This window comes from Sciurus carolinensis, chromosome 4 (assembly GCF_902686445.1).
Source record: "Sciurus carolinensis chromosome 4, mSciCar1.2, whole genome shotgun sequence".
In the NCBI taxonomy this organism is placed as follows: domain Eukaryota; kingdom Metazoa; phylum Chordata; class Mammalia; order Rodentia; family Sciuridae; genus Sciurus; species Sciurus carolinensis.
The window spans coordinates 57,017,749-57,034,752 of NC_062216.1; the positions used below are offsets into that span (position 1 = coordinate 57,017,749).

The 17,004-nt window shown below is 38.6% G+C and overlaps 1 protein-coding gene across 9 annotated transcripts in view; it reads right to left on the reverse strand.

The window, feature by feature from the left end:
• Positions 1–1,065: 1,065 nt before the first annotated feature.
• The window catches only part of Unc5d (unc-5 netrin receptor D), a 531,864-nt gene continuing 515,925 nt past the window's right edge, over positions 1,066–17,004 (reverse strand). For all 9 annotated transcript variants that reach the window (XM_047551326.1, XM_047551327.1, XM_047551325.1 and 6 more), the window contains 2 exons: positions 15,388–15,566; positions 1,066–3,719 (listed from right to left, as the gene is read on the reverse strand). In XM_047551326.1, coding sequence (XP_047407282.1) covers positions 3,515–3,719; positions 15,388–15,566 — 384 coding nt within the window. In that variant the 3' untranslated portion in view covers positions 1,066–3,514. The remainder of the gene's footprint in view (positions 3,720–15,387; positions 15,567–17,004) is intronic.

The following is a 17,004-nucleotide window of genomic DNA, read 5'->3' on the forward strand; positions in this document are numbered from 1 at the left end:
TGTTGAGAATTTTTTCTCAAGGAAAAATCATTGCAATAAATCCAGAGCTTTTTATCCAAAGAGAACCCTGTTTTAGTGATTTAATATTCCCTCTCAAAGCCAACTGGAAGAAAAAAACAGGGACCATGGCAAAGGATAACACCTCTGCAGTTGGAGATAAAAATAATAAAAAGAAAAGTTCCCCTCTTTAAAGAGAACTGTGTCAATTCCTTTTCATCTCTTACAAAAAGGCCAATAAAATTTTTGTGAGAGTGCATCTGAGTTTTATGAGACTTCCTGCACCGGTAAATGAAGTTTGCATTTAAATCCATCGAGCAAGCTTCTTTTTGGCTTAAAGGATTTTAATGTAAACTAGTAAGACTGCACAAGCAATGTTGTAAAGACTGTAAATTAACTTTATGGCGCTGCAGTCTGGTGAAACTGTGAATTGTAGCATTTTGGTGGCATAATTTTAAGGCATGTTTTTAAAGCATGACTATTAAGACCTCAATGTCTTTGAGCACTAGAGGATTTGGCATGACTGGGATATTTTGTAAAAATTTTAAGTAACCTACCAAGTATTTAAGGCCACTTTTAGTTTTTGCTTCATTTTGTACTAAGAGAATGAGACTTCCAAATTAAATGTTTCTCTTTCAAGAGGGGCATTTGTGTCATGACTGGCAAACGGTAAAATCAAGTAGGATTTAGGGCAAGTGAATAACCACAAGTTCAAGTGGGAGCTGAAAGTTTGACTGGTGATCCCCTCCAGTCACATCGCACCCTGGTCTGTAAATCTCACAAACAAGGGTTCTCTTTGAAATTCCATTATAAAACAGGGCACAATGCTGACATGCAATGACCACAGACTTTCATATACTTATACAGAAATCTTATGTAGCATCCTAGCAAAACTAAGAGAAAGTAAAGAAGGAAACAAAGTGAACTAAAAGATGCATTGACTGAAACTTGGGCTGAAACCGAAGGTGAATCTCTCAACTTCTTCCTCTGTTATTGTATGTGAGATTCAATTGCATTTATTAACCCAGACCCCCCCCCCCCCAAAAAAAAAAACCACGAAAACCCAAAACACACCCCAAAAATCCAAAGAAACAGGAAGAAAAAACAAAAAACCCAAAATGCATAGGAGGAAATTACAAAATTCAGAGGAAATTATAGAATTCAGATTCAGGGATCGATAATCTCATTTCGTTTCATCCTAAAATAATCAAGATAGGATCCAAGCAAAATCATTTAAACTTTTTATCTGCTTTAAAATACAAAAAAAATACATAAAAAGTCTAGAAAGGATCTATGTGGATTCACAGAATAGATGAAACCATTATAAGGCTAATTAGGATGACTTAAAATAAAAGTTCTCCAAGATGCAGATTCACATAAACTCTAAAATGTTTTAAATGATTTATTACTCAACAGTTAATGCAGATTCCTTCTGCAGCCAATCATGCTAGTGAACTCGAGTTTATTGTGAGCGACTGAACATCTACTTACACCTTTCTTTCTTTCTTTCTTTCAAAAATTATACCAGCGATGTGAAGTGATTCACATTTCCATGCTGTCTATTATTCCCTAGAAGGAATGAACGAGTTGAGCACACTAATAAAAGGTTGTTTTCCTGATCTAGATATGGCATTTTGAAAATATGCTTGAGAGTTCTAAGATGATTTGTTTGCTCTATATAAGCCTTTGGTTCCTGAGAAAAGCAAGATGCTTTTGAATTACATGTGGCAAAGCCTTCTATCTAATACAGGGGACCAGATATACCACACATTAGAGAAAATGGCCAACACACTTAAGAATTCTTCAATGCCTTATCCATGGTATCATAAACTCAACCTGTCTTTAGGTCTTTTCCACTTACAAGGAGATTCACAACATTTTTTTTTTTAAACAAGGGATCTACAAAACATTTAAAAATTGATTGTGTCTCCAGTGCCATGTACTGCCCACCTCCCTCATTCTCTGACTACTTTTAATAAAGTAGCCAATCTCTATGTAGCTGAATAGCTGCCTTGAGGTTAACCTAGGTCCTTGACTTTGGTTGTCCTGATCATGGACAGCTAAGGAAAACACACACCAGAAGATGAGCTGGAGCATATCTGCTCATCTTTAGTCTACCAGGTATCTTGTCAAAAATGATTAAAGAGGCTAAAAAAGATGGAATGAAGTATTAAGATAAGGATCATGAATTATGGATGTATCTCAGTTCTGTACAATACCAGGGCCTCCTGTTTTAAAAGAGAGTCAAAGCAGTGGCCACATGTTAAAGGTTCTGTGGAGAAAGGGTACTTGGTGAGGCTGAGCAGTCGGAGCCTGAAGCTTCCTGAATGATGGGCGTGGTTTCTGGGACAGGTACTCCTCAGGTCTGTTTATTCAGCTATCATATAGGACAAAGACTACCTGCTAATTTCCCAAGAGGCAAAAGGAGGATGACCTATGTGGTCCTACTGAGAGATTCTGTGATGGTATGGTGCCAGAATGTTAGAAACTTTCCAGAACTTGGATTGGAAAGTGCAGTAAAATTCATCATTCCCTTGTTACAGAAAGGGTGGAGAACTGATCAGCACCCTGCTCTTAGAATTACAGCTTTTTTGAGGCCCATGACATCTGTAGTTCATGTTTCCTTGGACTTGGCCTGACCCGTCCTATCTCCATATCCATGTAATAAGCTGTGTTCCAAGAGCACTCTGCAATTTGAGAGGTTTAGCTGGAAACAGAGATGCTGCTGCTTGGTTGAGTTAGAAGAGATAAATGTCCATGTTGAAAAGTCTAATGATGTTCCTTGAAACCTCTCTACTCTGATGGTTCAGAAAGGGGAGAAATGGGTAGATTTGTCTCTGGGAAAAAATGATGGTAAGGTACATCATGGGAACTAGTGTGTGGTCTCTCTGACTTTTCAGACTTATCTCCGTTCAGTGGCTAGTATAGATAGGAAATTGGTGCTGGTGTGATGTATTCAGACTCTAGATTCTAAACGCCCTCTTTGACGTTGGGAAAGTCATACAAATGGGTTGGCAACCCTGTTTTACTTCTAAAAGTCAGTTTTACAATGATTCCTGACATTACAAATGCCAGTTAGTAGAAAACTGACAATCTGGTACCAGAATCTGCTGGCCCTGTGGGGCACATCATTAAAAACCTGTTTCAAAACATGCACTTAATCAATCTCTGCCTTCAGCTTTATTGTAGCTCATCTCTTTTCATAGCTACTTCTGTCTAGATATGCCCTCACTTCTATCCTAGACACTTCAGATCTGAGGAGGGCATCCAGTGTTAACCTGCATATGATTCAGAGGAGAATATAATACCCTCTTATGTCTAAGAGAGTCTGTCCTTTTATCTACTGGCATGTTTGACCTATAGAAAATTCAGTTTCTTCAACAACTAGGGAATCTCACTGATTACAAACAAAGGCTGAATTCCTCAAATGCCATTGGGCAGAAAGCTGCCTCTTTCTCTCCCATTTAAAGCCAATGTCCCAAAGCTGGCCATCCCTCTGCTCCTGAGAGGAAGTGGACTAAAGTCCATTCTGCCTGCTGTAGTTGAAGTCGGCTTCATCAAGCTGGGATTCCGTAATGTTCGAGAGTTTCGTGTGTGTCCTCCCAATTTCTTCAAGGGCACAGGCCAGGGAGTCAAGGTCACCATCATGCTGATGACGAGCTTCCCACAGGTTCAAAATGACAGCAGAGGGGCTACTTTGTGTAGCAAAATAAGATAAATTCCTAGATAAACAAAAAGCAAAAATGAACAAAAATCACCATTAGAAAATTAATAGTGAACTTAAATAGATATAGTAGAGGTGGAGAGTTACACTAAGGTGAGTGTAGGGCAGTCTAGTTTGTTTCCCAACACGCAACTAAAACTGGTCTTCAGAATGTTACCAATGCCCTTCCTGTCTTCCAAGTCTTGCCTCAGTCCTCACCTTCTGTGGGCTGTGTGCACATGCTTGGTTCCCCACTCTTTGCTCTGCATTACTTTAGGTAGGGATGTAACTCATTCCTATTGCTTTAAAATCTTTCAGGGCTTTCTCCCTTGGTAAACAAAAGGACCGTAAAGGTTTGATCTTCAATTGCATTTTTTTCCCTCCCTCACTGCTAAATCTGTACTCTAGGCTTCCATGTTCATGTAAGTTAGCTACATGACCTTGGGGTTGCCCCAGTGACAAATCCCTACCTCCTCAAACTCAATGCAGCAGAAATTAGGATCATCTCTAGGCATCCAAACTGGTCTCCTTTCTAACTATAATAAGTGCTTGAGTATTTACAAGGGTCTTTCTAATCTCTCATACCAGGACTTTGTTTTGGACCAAGCCATTAACATTATTTATTCTTTTCTGATCTACTTATCAGCTTCACTCTTCTCCATTCACAACTACTTAACCCTAATTTATATCCTATCATAGTCTATTACTTTATGGCCTGAATCACAGCAAATGCCTCCACAAACTGTCTCCAAACCCTCTGCCTAATATATGTTGTGTTCTATTTCCTCAGTCCTAAGAGATTTACTCATTTTTTAATGCCTTCCTGCATCAGTCCTAAACATAAGTATGACATGTATGTGTGTGTGTGTGTGTGTGTGTGTGTATGATTCAAACTATCTATACACACAACTCTACCAGGGAATCTCACTGACTTATATTCATATTTATATATGAATATATAAAAATTTATATATGCCCTCAGTCTTTTTCTCCTTGGGTCATGGGGTGGACTTAGGTAATATTTTGCTTTTGGCTTTCACTCAGTTTATTCTGTCCACTAGGAATGACCACTTCTGTTCTCTGCACTGTTTTGCAGGATCATACACTCCTATAATGTGTGGCTCAAATCTCATTTCCCCTTTCTTCAAAATGATTTATGTCTTCTCTGAACTCTTTTCATGCTGGTGCTTAAAATTTCATGTGACTGCAATGGTTACACATTTCGTATGGGTGAACTTTGCCTTTCCCATTTGACTACTAACACCTGAAAGTTAAAGGTCAGGTGTAATAATTCTCTGAATCTGCACCAGCACTTATCAGAACAATGACAGGTGTTTATTCACTATTCACTGGGTGAATAATTGATTCCTGAATGTCCTTTTCAGATGATATAGTATCTTCAGTGGAAACAAAAAACAAAAAACAAAAAAAAACTACTGGTAACCTTTTAGACAAAAACTTTGCTATGATGAAGACTAAGACAAGACAAAGGATTAAAGGTCATTGTTTTTCATGGGGACTCTTAGAGTAAGGACAGAAATGCTATCTCTCTGGTCAAAGTCTGATGAATTACAAGATTTTGCAGAGAAGCGACTGTTTGGGGGATGATGCTAGTTCCCATGACCACACCTGGCACACAATCACAGAGCAGAGTCTTCTAGAGATGGCACTGGGAAGAGAAGACAAGTTTTTAGTGACATATTATCACTTACGCTCAGATCAGTTTTGAATGAATAAAATGTCATTTTTATCCAAAGATCTTAAGAGACTGTTTACAGTCAGTTAGTTGCCAAAAAGCATAAATATTGAAGTTACTACAAGCACAGTCCACTAATATGAACCTTTTTAAAGTGAGAAAACCAGCTTAAGAATTCCCCTGGTTCCTCTTATTTAGCAACTTTGTTTTGAATGTTGGCCTTTCCTTCTGGCCCTGGGGGGAAATTGCTCTGTCTCCCTAGACATACCCTCACTGACATTCAGGCAGGACACAAACTGAAGGAATAGCTGGGGAAGAAGCCCACTGAAACTTCAGTGGGTTCTGGCTGGCCTGGGTGCCCACTGCTTTTCATATCCATTAACAACATAATGACATGGACATACTTTTGTCTTTAGGATCCCAATTGTTGCTTCAAGAACACCAACCACAAAAGTCAGCAGCGCTAGCTTTTTCATAATTTTACTGAGGGTTCATGCCTCATATTTACGATTGAACAGCAGTGGTCTTGTGTTCTTTGATAGTAACTTGAATCCTTGTGATCCTGTTAACCCTAAAGTTAGATTGTAATCTGTGATATCAGGGGTTGACAAGCATATTTTGGGCTTTGGAGCCTCCTATGGCCTCTGTTGCAGCTTCTATACTACACCATGGTAGTGAAAAGGCAGCCACTGATGATACAAGTGTGAATGTGTGTGGTGGTCATCTTCCAATAAAACTTTATTTAGAGACCCTGGAATTTGATGGTCATACAATTTCTATGTGTCACCCGGTTTTACTCTTTTGATTTTTTTTTTCTGGTCATTTAAAAATGCCAAAATAAACAAAACAAAACAAAAAACATTCTTGGCTTGTAGCTACAAAAAATAGGTGATGGGACAGATTTGGTGCATTGACCACTGTGCTGGCCCCTGTCCTAGACTAGCTTATAATCCAAACTGAGTCTAGAGCAAACTGTTATTTGGAAGAAGATTAGACTGGATTTCCTGCTTTTGCTGCATTTGAAAATAACAAGCACCTACACAGCCAGGGTTGCTGAATCCCAGGATCTGCCTTAAGCACTCAGAGAGCTTTTTCCTTTGAAATGTTTGGAGATCTTTGATACTTCAAGACATGACAGGAAGACTGGGTCATAAAGAATAGAATAAAGAATATGTTTCTAAGGTGAAGATTAGTCTTCCTCCCAAAACAATTTTAAAAAATATTCATGAACCCATGGGGGCTGGGGTCAGAGATATTCAAGGTGCAGGGAGCAGAGCAGAGTTGGAGAAGTTCTGCCACCAGCCATAAGGCTCTGAAAAGTCCTGCAAATGTCCTGCTTTGAGCAATAGGCACCCACAGCTAAAGAAAGCTAAGTGATCAAAAGAGGCAGAAATAAAACCCTCACTTGGCACAGGTCTCTGAACATATTGTAGAAAGTGAAATGTGCTTCCTAAAGCTAGTTTTAGATTTATTCTTTGAATCTGCACAAGCGCACTCAGCATAACACATACAAATTTCAACTTCCTTTTAATGTTAGTAGATTCATAGAGGAACATATCAGTCTTATTAAAAATAATACAATCAGCTTCGCAATTAATAGGCATCCTATTAAACTGTATTTACCTGTCTATAACCTAAAAAAGTAATATATAAAAACACCTAGAATCTTAATGCAATAGGCTGTCCCTCAAAGACAGCTATATTATTTTACTGGGTTCAGGTGTAAATGCACTACAATTTTTTGAAAATTGGTCATCTTCATATACCACCTTTTTGAAATTATTCTGAACCCTTTCTCTGTGACCCAATTCTCTTTATAATAATATGGGTGCACTTGGCTACCATCAGGTAATGCACAAGCAAGTCAGGGAACATTGTTACTACCACAAAATAGAATACACAGCAAGAGTTGATCTCAATCAATTTCCCAAGTGTCTTTCTTTCTTTTTTTTTTTGCAGTGCTGGGGATTGAACCCAGGGCCTTGTGCTTGCAAGGCAAGCACTCTACCAACTGAGCTATATCCCCAGTCCTTGTCTTTCTCTTTGAGTCTTTTTTTATTTAGTTTAAAGAAACCTAAACATTAGCAAACAAATGGCAATCCTGAATTTCAAGGGGAAGCCTGAAAATAAATGTGATTTTTTTCTTTATAGAAAGTTTTAAAGAAGCAAATGTTTATTACACTCACCTTAGATGCTTTAAATTGTTACTTTGTTATGCCCTGAACTTCAGGAAATCTTTTGTCAAAACCATTCCAAATTCTGATCAACTGAGGTAATTTAGAAAATTCAGATTTACTTTTTGTGGTTCCATAAAAATATTATATATTATGCAGTTAAGATGATATAATCTCTGAACATTAGGAATTTACTTTAGAACATTCTATGCCTTCAGTTCAATTCATTTGCCAAAAGCCCTATAGACTCCATGAGTTTATCATCTCCTTTGGAACTCCCATTCAATGAGTACAGATAAACTATAAAATACATGTAAACAAGCAGATCAAAGCTTATGCTAAGGTAGTTGAATAAATTTATCCATGTAAGTTCACTGAGTACTAATGGTTTATTAAATTTAATTTTGTTTTGTTGAGCTTAAATGTTTTCTATACACCTGAGTTCCCAGGGGTTTATTTTATTACCATGATTAATTTCATCTTTCAGACTTTCCTATCCTCATCCCCTGGCTCCAATTAAAATTCCTTTCTTTCTGTAGAAACTGGGGCAGAATCAGAAACATGAATCTTTATCAATTTCACTAGCTAGGCATGGGCCAACTTATAAAGCCAAATTTTTATATAGAATCTTAGTTATCAAAATATATCTTCAAACTAATAACTGTGTTCAACTTATAATGAAGCTCACTTTAGAGTTAAGGATTTTTGGAAATAGTCATTGGGTCTTCTGTTTTCTTTTGGGGGCAGAAGGTGAAAGGCAGAGAGGAGAATTGAGGGTTCATGGTAAAATTCTGCCATATAGGTTTTTATAGATTATTGCAACACAGGGCTGATTCCAGAAAAAGGAAAATGGACTTTTTTTTTTTTTTTTTTTTTTTCACTGTGAAAGGCTTCAGGTCTTCCAGCATCCCTGCAGTATTCAAATGCAAATGCCTTAGGGACTAGTACATCTAAATCCTCAATCAGTTAACAAAGGGAGGAGATAACAGTAATGGAGAGGAAGGCACATGTTGGAGGCTTTATCTTAGCCCTGGGGAACTGTACTGAAGAGCTACCAAGGGCACCCTGCACTTACATGTGGCCTATAAAGGACTCCTTTTCATTCTAAATTCCAGATAACAAAGCTTTTCTTTTAGTTACTCAGAACCATGCTACCAGGGGGCCAATATACCAATCCATGAGCTGTAAACTCTTCTTGTGGCTAATTGTGAGAATAAAGCCCAACCTTCCCATAGAAAACACCTCACACTAGTTACAGGCCATAATTTTATTCAAAATTTGGGTTTTAACTCAACACTGTTAAACTGAAGGGAACGTGAAAGCAGCAAGATTTTTATACAGTGTTGTTATTTGTATCTAATTCAACCTTTCTAAAACTCATTATAAAGCATATTTTGGAAATATCTTCTGAGTAGTTTATCAGTATAAAAAGTGCCAGTAATAGATTGGGAGACATCATTATAAGAACAGTGCATCATCCTACTATACAGTATCAAATAGGGAATTGAAACACAGTCATAATGAAAAATTATTAATATCTCTGCTATCATCCTACATTGTCTCATCTAAAGAAAGCCTCTTAGGTGATCCAAAGCAACCCTCCATAAGGTTTTTAAAAATGCAAATAGAAGAGAAAAACCATTTTTACTGAATATCAGTAATTGGACACACCATAAACATTTGGCCCACTCATCTGAACTTCCATCCCCAAACTTCAACATGCCTGGGTACTCTACAAACACAAGGCAGCCTCAGGATGAAGCAAGTCAGTGTTTATAGACTCAATAGACATAGGCAACTCCAGACATGGCCAGTTCCACACATCCCTGCCCAGCCCAGCCCATGTGTGCTATGTTAATTCTTTCAGGACGGTTAATTTGGCAATGACATTTCCTTTATAGTTATACTTTTGCCTTTCACTCCTTGTTGAAAGGAAATAACAAATATTCTCTTTCTGAGGAAAATACATTAAAGCCCCAGGGCCTGGAAGACATCTCTGGGTTGCCAAATGAGAACAAAAGCCAGTTGTGGTCTGTTTTCGATTCTCATATAACCCTATGACAATTTTTCAATTTGGGAAATGAAAAGGAGATGCAAACCACCAAGTCATAATCTCTACTTTTCTTTGAACTGGCATATATCATGGAAGGAATAAGTTAAACTCAATTTTCTATTAAAATCACCTGGAAACATTTTTGAGACTCCTCAGGGGAAAGTAGAATGACTACTGTTGATTCCAAGAGAAAAGACCATGGTTCTAATCCTGAACAAGGGAAGGATAAAATATTTATACCCCTTACTTTGAAAAATTAATTACTATGTGTTTCACTAAAACCTCACACATAATGGAAAAGAAATAGTCCCTTTAAGGGCCCTCAAATGGAAAAGGTAAAATCATTCTCATGATTTTACTTTCTCAAATTCTCATGATTTTACTTTCTCAAATTCCTTCAGACATATGGACATGGTCAGCCTTTTCAACGCTGTTTGAAACAGTATCTGTGAGGGGTTCATTTAGGCTACCAGGCGGCTTTTGCATGTCCATGTTCATCTTTTCTGAAAACTGCATTAGTTTAATAGAGGAAAAACTATTCCTTCAAAGACCAACACAAACTCACAACTGCTTACAAAAGAAGTGACAACACCCCTTGGAGCTTGCAGTGGGAGCATAACTTTAGCTCTCTTGGAGGAATATAAAAAGCTTCTTTTCCATATTGCCTTCATATTGCCTTCAGGACGGACACCTGCCACTTACAAAGCATATACAGCTTGTTCATGGCTAAACTTGTCCCAGGGCTGTCTCTTTTCAGCTTCATATTAGTGGGCATTTTCATGAGTCATTGACTTTAGTGGAATAAAGCCCAAACACCCACACTTTGCTGTGTTGGGTCCCTCTGGCTTCACTGTAAGGGTCTTTCAAGTTCCAGACCCTGCATAGTAAGTCCACTGGGCCAGAACCAGAGAATGTGATTTGAGGTTCATTGTATTTTGCCTCCAAGGACCTATGTAATGCTACCTCCTGATGTATTAATTCTCCTTATAAATGTCATGAAGATTGTTTTTGGAAATGGCAGCCTCACAACCATTTTTATTACTTAAATATTAGGATGTGTTTTCCAGCCTCTAGCCTGCAGAACCAAGAAAGCTCAGTGTGGAGTAATCATAGCGAATTCCTAAAACACAAGAGTAAAAACGAAGCAGACATTCGGTATGTGTTTTGTACTCATCTTTCCCTTTCTCTCTTTTCCTCCCTTCTTTACCCTCAACTCTGGCTCTGGGACAGGCCCACCTTCAGTGAATTCTCAACCACTTATTCAGAGCTAGACTAATAAGGAGCTTTGTGACCTCCACTGTCCTTTCTCACTGCCCTCTGGTCATTTCACTGCTCTTCGGAATCCAATTAAGAGGGTGGACAGAGGGAATGAAAAGACATGACCTCAATGTGAGAAGATTCTGCTTCTCATTAAAGGTCCTGTTAAAAGATTTGGTGGAAAACAAGTTGCTATTACACTGATCATCAGCCACAAGGTTTGAGAACTTTCATTTGCTCACAATTTTTACACCATCATTCATTAACCCTGACAGTGGAAATACATTTGATCCATTTTAACCAGATGATCAGTAAGAAATATGTTTCCCTGGCAGTACTTACAAATTTCCAAATACATATGTCATTATTAGTGAGAGACTGGAGAACACTGTTAATAAGTTGTAATTTATTTACTACTTTTCCATTTTAGAACATTTTCTTCTGTTTTTGGCTGCATGCCTTCTACTCATCCTCCCATAGCCATGTGGTCAAGATGGATGTGTTTTTCACAAGAATTTCTGGAATATGGAAATCATAAGGACTTACAAAAGAATCATCTCATCGTAGAACTCTAAGAAGGGAGAAGACAGAACATCTTCATCACATCAGCCAAACACCTTTTAATTAAGACTAACTATGAAAATCCCTTGATGCTGATTCTTATCAGTTTTGTTTATGAGGAGGCAAGGTTTTAAGGGCAAATATACTATCCTATGAAGAGTTTGTATCATTCATTCAAGAAATATTTGCTGAATTTTCCCAAAGTAGATGGATCTATCTAGGTTTCACTATAACTGAAAAATTTTAAAAGTATCATAAAAATATAAAGTACCATGAGGGTTTAAATGGGGAAGAATACTTCTAACTGAAGCAGGTAGTTTCAGGTATTATTTAATTGGTTAAGTCCTCAGTAATGTTTGCACCAATCACTTATGGCTAAGAGCACTGAAGTGGAGAGTTATTGTAGCTGAATTTGCAGACTAAATGCACACTCTCAGCTTTGAAGTGCAGCAAGTATGGACACTGAGTAATAGTCAAAGTTCCCTCACAGAATGAATAATTGCAACTGTTATCTATGACATTCTTTGCTAGGTTGTGCAGTATATTTAGCTTGACTTGTAAGCTAGGCAAGTTGTAAGGCCACCTGTGTTGCCAGTGGTACAGTGTACACTACTGTTAGGCCTCACAGTCTCATCCATTGCCAAGTCTTCCACTTTATACTCCCTGTGGCTTCTTTCCCATTTAGATCTCTGTAAAAATTTGTTTGGCAAAACAGGGCAGATTGTCACCAGTGACATTTGTATTACCAAAAGGAGGGTAAGAAAACATTTTCACTGGCAATAAAATAAAAACAAATGTTTTCCTCTATCCCCTTTGAAAAAACTTCCTTCATGATTTGGAATCTGTTACTTTATCAGCTGTTTAACACTTTGGGAGTTTGAGAGAGGGGAAGAGCTGGGTAAAAGTGTCATAAGATCAAGGTGGGTTTATTCTTTGAATAGAAATATTGATGTGCTTCTGTTTGGCCCCTGAGTGGATGAAATCCAAAATTATCAAAACAACTTTCCTACCCAATAACATTGGCATATGGATTTCCATGTTTCAACTTTATTTGTTTCACATTCAATTATATCCAACCATAAGAAAGTAAAAACAGTGATGGAGGATTACACAATAGGAAACTGTGATGGATTGTATCTGAAAATCCCCTCCATCACACACATTTCTTTCCACACAGGAGAATATATCTCTTTGGCATATAAAATTAAAAAGGAAGAGAAACTTAAAATTTTCTTTAAAATAAGAATGGGAATTAACTAACATGGTAGTCCTCCTCATCTGCTTCTCCAAATGTGTTGGTGGCTGCCTCTGCCATGACCAAGCTAGCTCTTCCACCCTGAGGAGGCTTAGTGCAGAGCTGAAGCAGAGTACTTAGCTCCAGGTACTATCCTGATGGACACAACAAAGCCCTATGGACCTTTTGCTAAGTGAGGGCAGACTCCTTTAAGTCAGGGGTCAGTCACTGTGGATTGTGTGGCAAATAGGGGCCATTGCCTGCTTTTGCAAAGAACATTCACTGGAAAACAGCCATGTCTATTTGCTTATTTGTCTTATTTTTAGGTCTTTTCATGCTACAGAGGCAGAGCTGGATAGTTGCTGAGTGCTGGCCACACATCCCATACGTTCCCAACTACTTGCTGGTCCTTCAGAGAAAAAAAATGTTTGCTACCACAAAGCTCCAATAAAATAAGTAAATAAAAAGAGGAAAAAAAATGTTTGCTGATCCCTCATTTAAGTCTTTTTTCACTGTACAGTGTACAGTTAGGCTAGGATTAAAACTAGAGAATAAAGAGGGAAATTCAACACATTAACTATGTAAGGTTTTGAAATAGAAGCAAATTACATGTATTCCCATGATTCTAATTTGGTATTCATTGTGACAGTGTCAAGAGGAATAACTAACATTTGCTGGGGATCTACATATTCTGGGCACTGTGCTGAAAATTTTCCATAAAACAGGTGTTTGAGTCATAATACAGGGAATTGAGTCTTTCCTGGAGATGGGGTTTTAGTAGGGGAAAACAGCAAACCAACACTTCATACCATGTGCTCAAGTTTTATGACCCTAGACAGGGGAGGGGGCAGTGGCTCCAACACAGCCTCCTGATGCTCATTACTACCCAGACACAAAGGCTGTTGAACTTAATCTCCTAATTTGAAAACACACTTTCCCTACTGTTCAAGGTCAGAGATGGATGGCTTTAGACACACACATTGCAGATCTTATGTCTGCTGTAAATGCAGAATAAAATGGAACAAAGCAGGAACATATACATGCTCATTCTATAAATTAATGGGTCACAGATACTTTGTTGCAATTATTTTTTTCTAAATGGAAACTTAAAAACCATAAACTTTAATAGATTGGATTAGAGAGTTAATGTACTCCCAGTTCTATAAATTGCATTTGTAGAAAGACAAACACAAGGAGACAGATAGTGACATCTTCAGGAAGACTAGGGTTGGTGGTAGAACCTGGCCTATTATGTAGATAATTCTCTGCCCAATGTGCATGTGCTTGCTTCCTCTTGCTCTCTTAAACTGAATTATGTTCTCTGGATTAGGTCTTCATTCTGTGTCCATGTCAATCAGAAAGTGAAACTTGACATTGCCACAGTGTTCTTAGGTTATAAATGAGACATCTCTTCCTTCATCAAAGCTTCTGGGAAATATTCAGCCTAATGCTTTTTTCTTATACATTCATAACTTTTTGTATTCATTCATTTTCAATAACTGCCATTTTAGGAATGTGTCTATTCTCTTCCAGTTTGCCCGTCTCTGTAAATTCATTTTATCTGGCAGCAGTGCCTCCTACTGTTTTCTAGTGCCCTCTGCCTTGAGACAGAGTTATCCTCAGATAACTTCTATTTTTTTTTTTTTTCTTTGTATTTAGACACCTGCTTTTGTAAGCTGAGCATGTCCCCATTCAGGGCTAGCTGATGCCTAATGCCCCTCATGTTTGGATTTTGGATCCCTTCTGGGACAGAGAGTAGCACTCCATCCTTTCTTGGCAGACATCTACCCTCCCTCTTAGAGAAGAGTCAGGTAGAATGTCCATGGAAACACAGGACAGAGGAAAAAGAAGAAGAAATGACAGAGCAAGGCAAACAGTAAGAAAATGGGATTTTGTCTAAAAAGGGAAAGAATAGTAAAAAGAAAGGGAAATAAAAATAATTCTGGCAAATCTTGTCTTTTCTATTCATTTTGGGGACCTTCAGAGGGAGGTTGGAGAGAGAGATTTCATTTGTTGAGGCCTCTTCCCTGGAAGCCATCCCTCAAGCTGAGCCAAAATCCCACTGTCCATCAGTGCGGCTCCGGATGACGTGCCCCTGCCTTTTCTCATCTAAAGTAATAGAGCCCATTATGAATCTCTCTATTCTTCCCTTGACTCAGCTGTGATGTTACTGCAGTAATGAGTAGTGTCAGTATTAGCAGCTGACTCCTTCAAGGTGTGTAGGTAACCTCTGGCATGTTCAGTGCCCTCTGCCTTGAGACCTTAGAGTTATCCTCAGATAACTTTTTTTTCTTTTTTTGTATTTAGACACCCGCTTTTATAGGCTGAGCATGTCTCCATTCAGGGCTAGCTGATGCCTGAGGTTACATGATAGTGGGGAGGAGATGTGTGAAATCTGCCACTTTGTATGGTATTTCCAGCTTTAGCTATGTTCTGATCACTCACAGGCATCCAGATGACAGAATCTAAGCCTCTACTTCAGTGACCCAATTAGCAAGCCTAGATGGGACCAGAACCAAAGTAGGGCTTTCCCACAGTGTCCTCAAAGGCAGAGTGGTGTGGCAGGAAAGACGGTACCCAGTGTCACCTTAGTGGGACCACATATGAAGTAAGGCCTGAAAAACCTATAATGATATCATGGTTACCCCACCCAAGTTCTGTTTTTTAAAGCTCTCTTAAGAAAATTGTCTTTCAGAAGTTGCCACCAATTACCTGTTGATGCTGTTTTTCTGTGCTAGCATCTGCCAGTCCTTGCCTTTGGCATTGGGGGTATCAAATGTAGCACAAATCCGCTGTCTGATAGAGTAGGGAATTTTGAAGGCTTTGGGGCCAGTCTGTGCAGGGAAAGTGCTGTCCTCTTGTGCAAAGAAAGTGATGGTTTCTCTTTCACTCTAGAAACAAAATAAGGGATGCATGATCAGATTCAATGGAAGTATTACTGGCAATATTTTCATTCCTGAAAATCTGTGTTAACACACATGCACAAATGCTTGCCTGTCTGTAAAATATATTGACAAGTTCCCATCTCTTCTAAAATAATAAATTTCTCTTGTGGTCTAATAAATTGTGTCCTGGAGATTTACAGCAGACTGTTCCACTCAGGGAAGTCACAAACACCAGCCTCCAAAATCCAGAGATGTCAGGTGAGAACAGAATTAGACATATCTTTCTTTCTTTCTTTCTCTCCCTCCCTCCCTCCCTCCCTCCCTCCCTCCCTCCCTCCCTTCCTTCCTTCCTTCCTTCCTTCCTTCCTTCCTCTCCCTTCCTTCTTTGCTTCTTTGGGTCTCAGGGATAGATCTAGAATTAGTGGGAAGCAGCTTCCCAATGACAGACAGATTGGGGTTCAGTGTAAGGAATGATCCTTTGATAGTCATCATGACCAAAGGACCTGGCTGGGAAGCTCCTAGATAGGAAAGCTACACAGCATTGATTGTGTGTTAATCATGCAAAAAGGCTGTTCTTTCCCTCAGTCCTAAAGCTGTGTGATTTTGTGAAGAATATTTTGCTCTCATTTCTGAATAAAATCCCTTTGCCGAAGCAGAGTCACATGACATCTAGATTACAGTGATACAAGCTGGGTGGCTTCAGACTGATATATACCCACCCTGCTTCTAATTTAGAGCTGTCCAATGAGGAATTTCCTATCTAACTGCATCACAGCAATTCAGTCATAATATCCAAAAGGAGTACAGTAGAAATTTGTTAGATTGCTACGGTTGTTGTTAAGTTTAGAATTCTGACTGACAGAATTTTAAGGACCAGAAAATATCTGATTGACTCACTCCCATACTATTACATATTATAAAACAGGGGGTTCTGCTGAAGTAATTACAATCCCTAATCAACTGACTTTGAACTAGTTAAGAGATTCTCCTGGGTGGGCCTGACCTAATCAGGTGGACTTCAAAAGAGGAAGAACTAGTTCTGGTCTGGAGGCTTCTCTTTTGCAGGCCTAGAAGAAAGCAGATACCCATGCTGTGAACTTTCTATAGAAGGAGAAATTTGGTTTGGAGCAGCAGGTGACCCACAGTCAACAGTCAACCAGAAAATGGAGACTTGAATCCTAAGGGCACAGGAAACTGAAGTGTCAAAAGGTAAATAAGCTTGAACTGTGAGCTCCAGAGGAGAACATGACTCTAGTCCCCACCTTGATTCATCATGTGAGATCTTGATCAGAGAACCCCATTATGCCATGCCTGGACTTCTGACTCACTGAGATATTAAATGGGCATTATTTTATTATGTTACATTTGTGATAATTTATTATGCAGCAAAAGAAAAAAAGTAACATAATAGAAAATTAAAGCATTAGATCTGAGATTGGGTTCA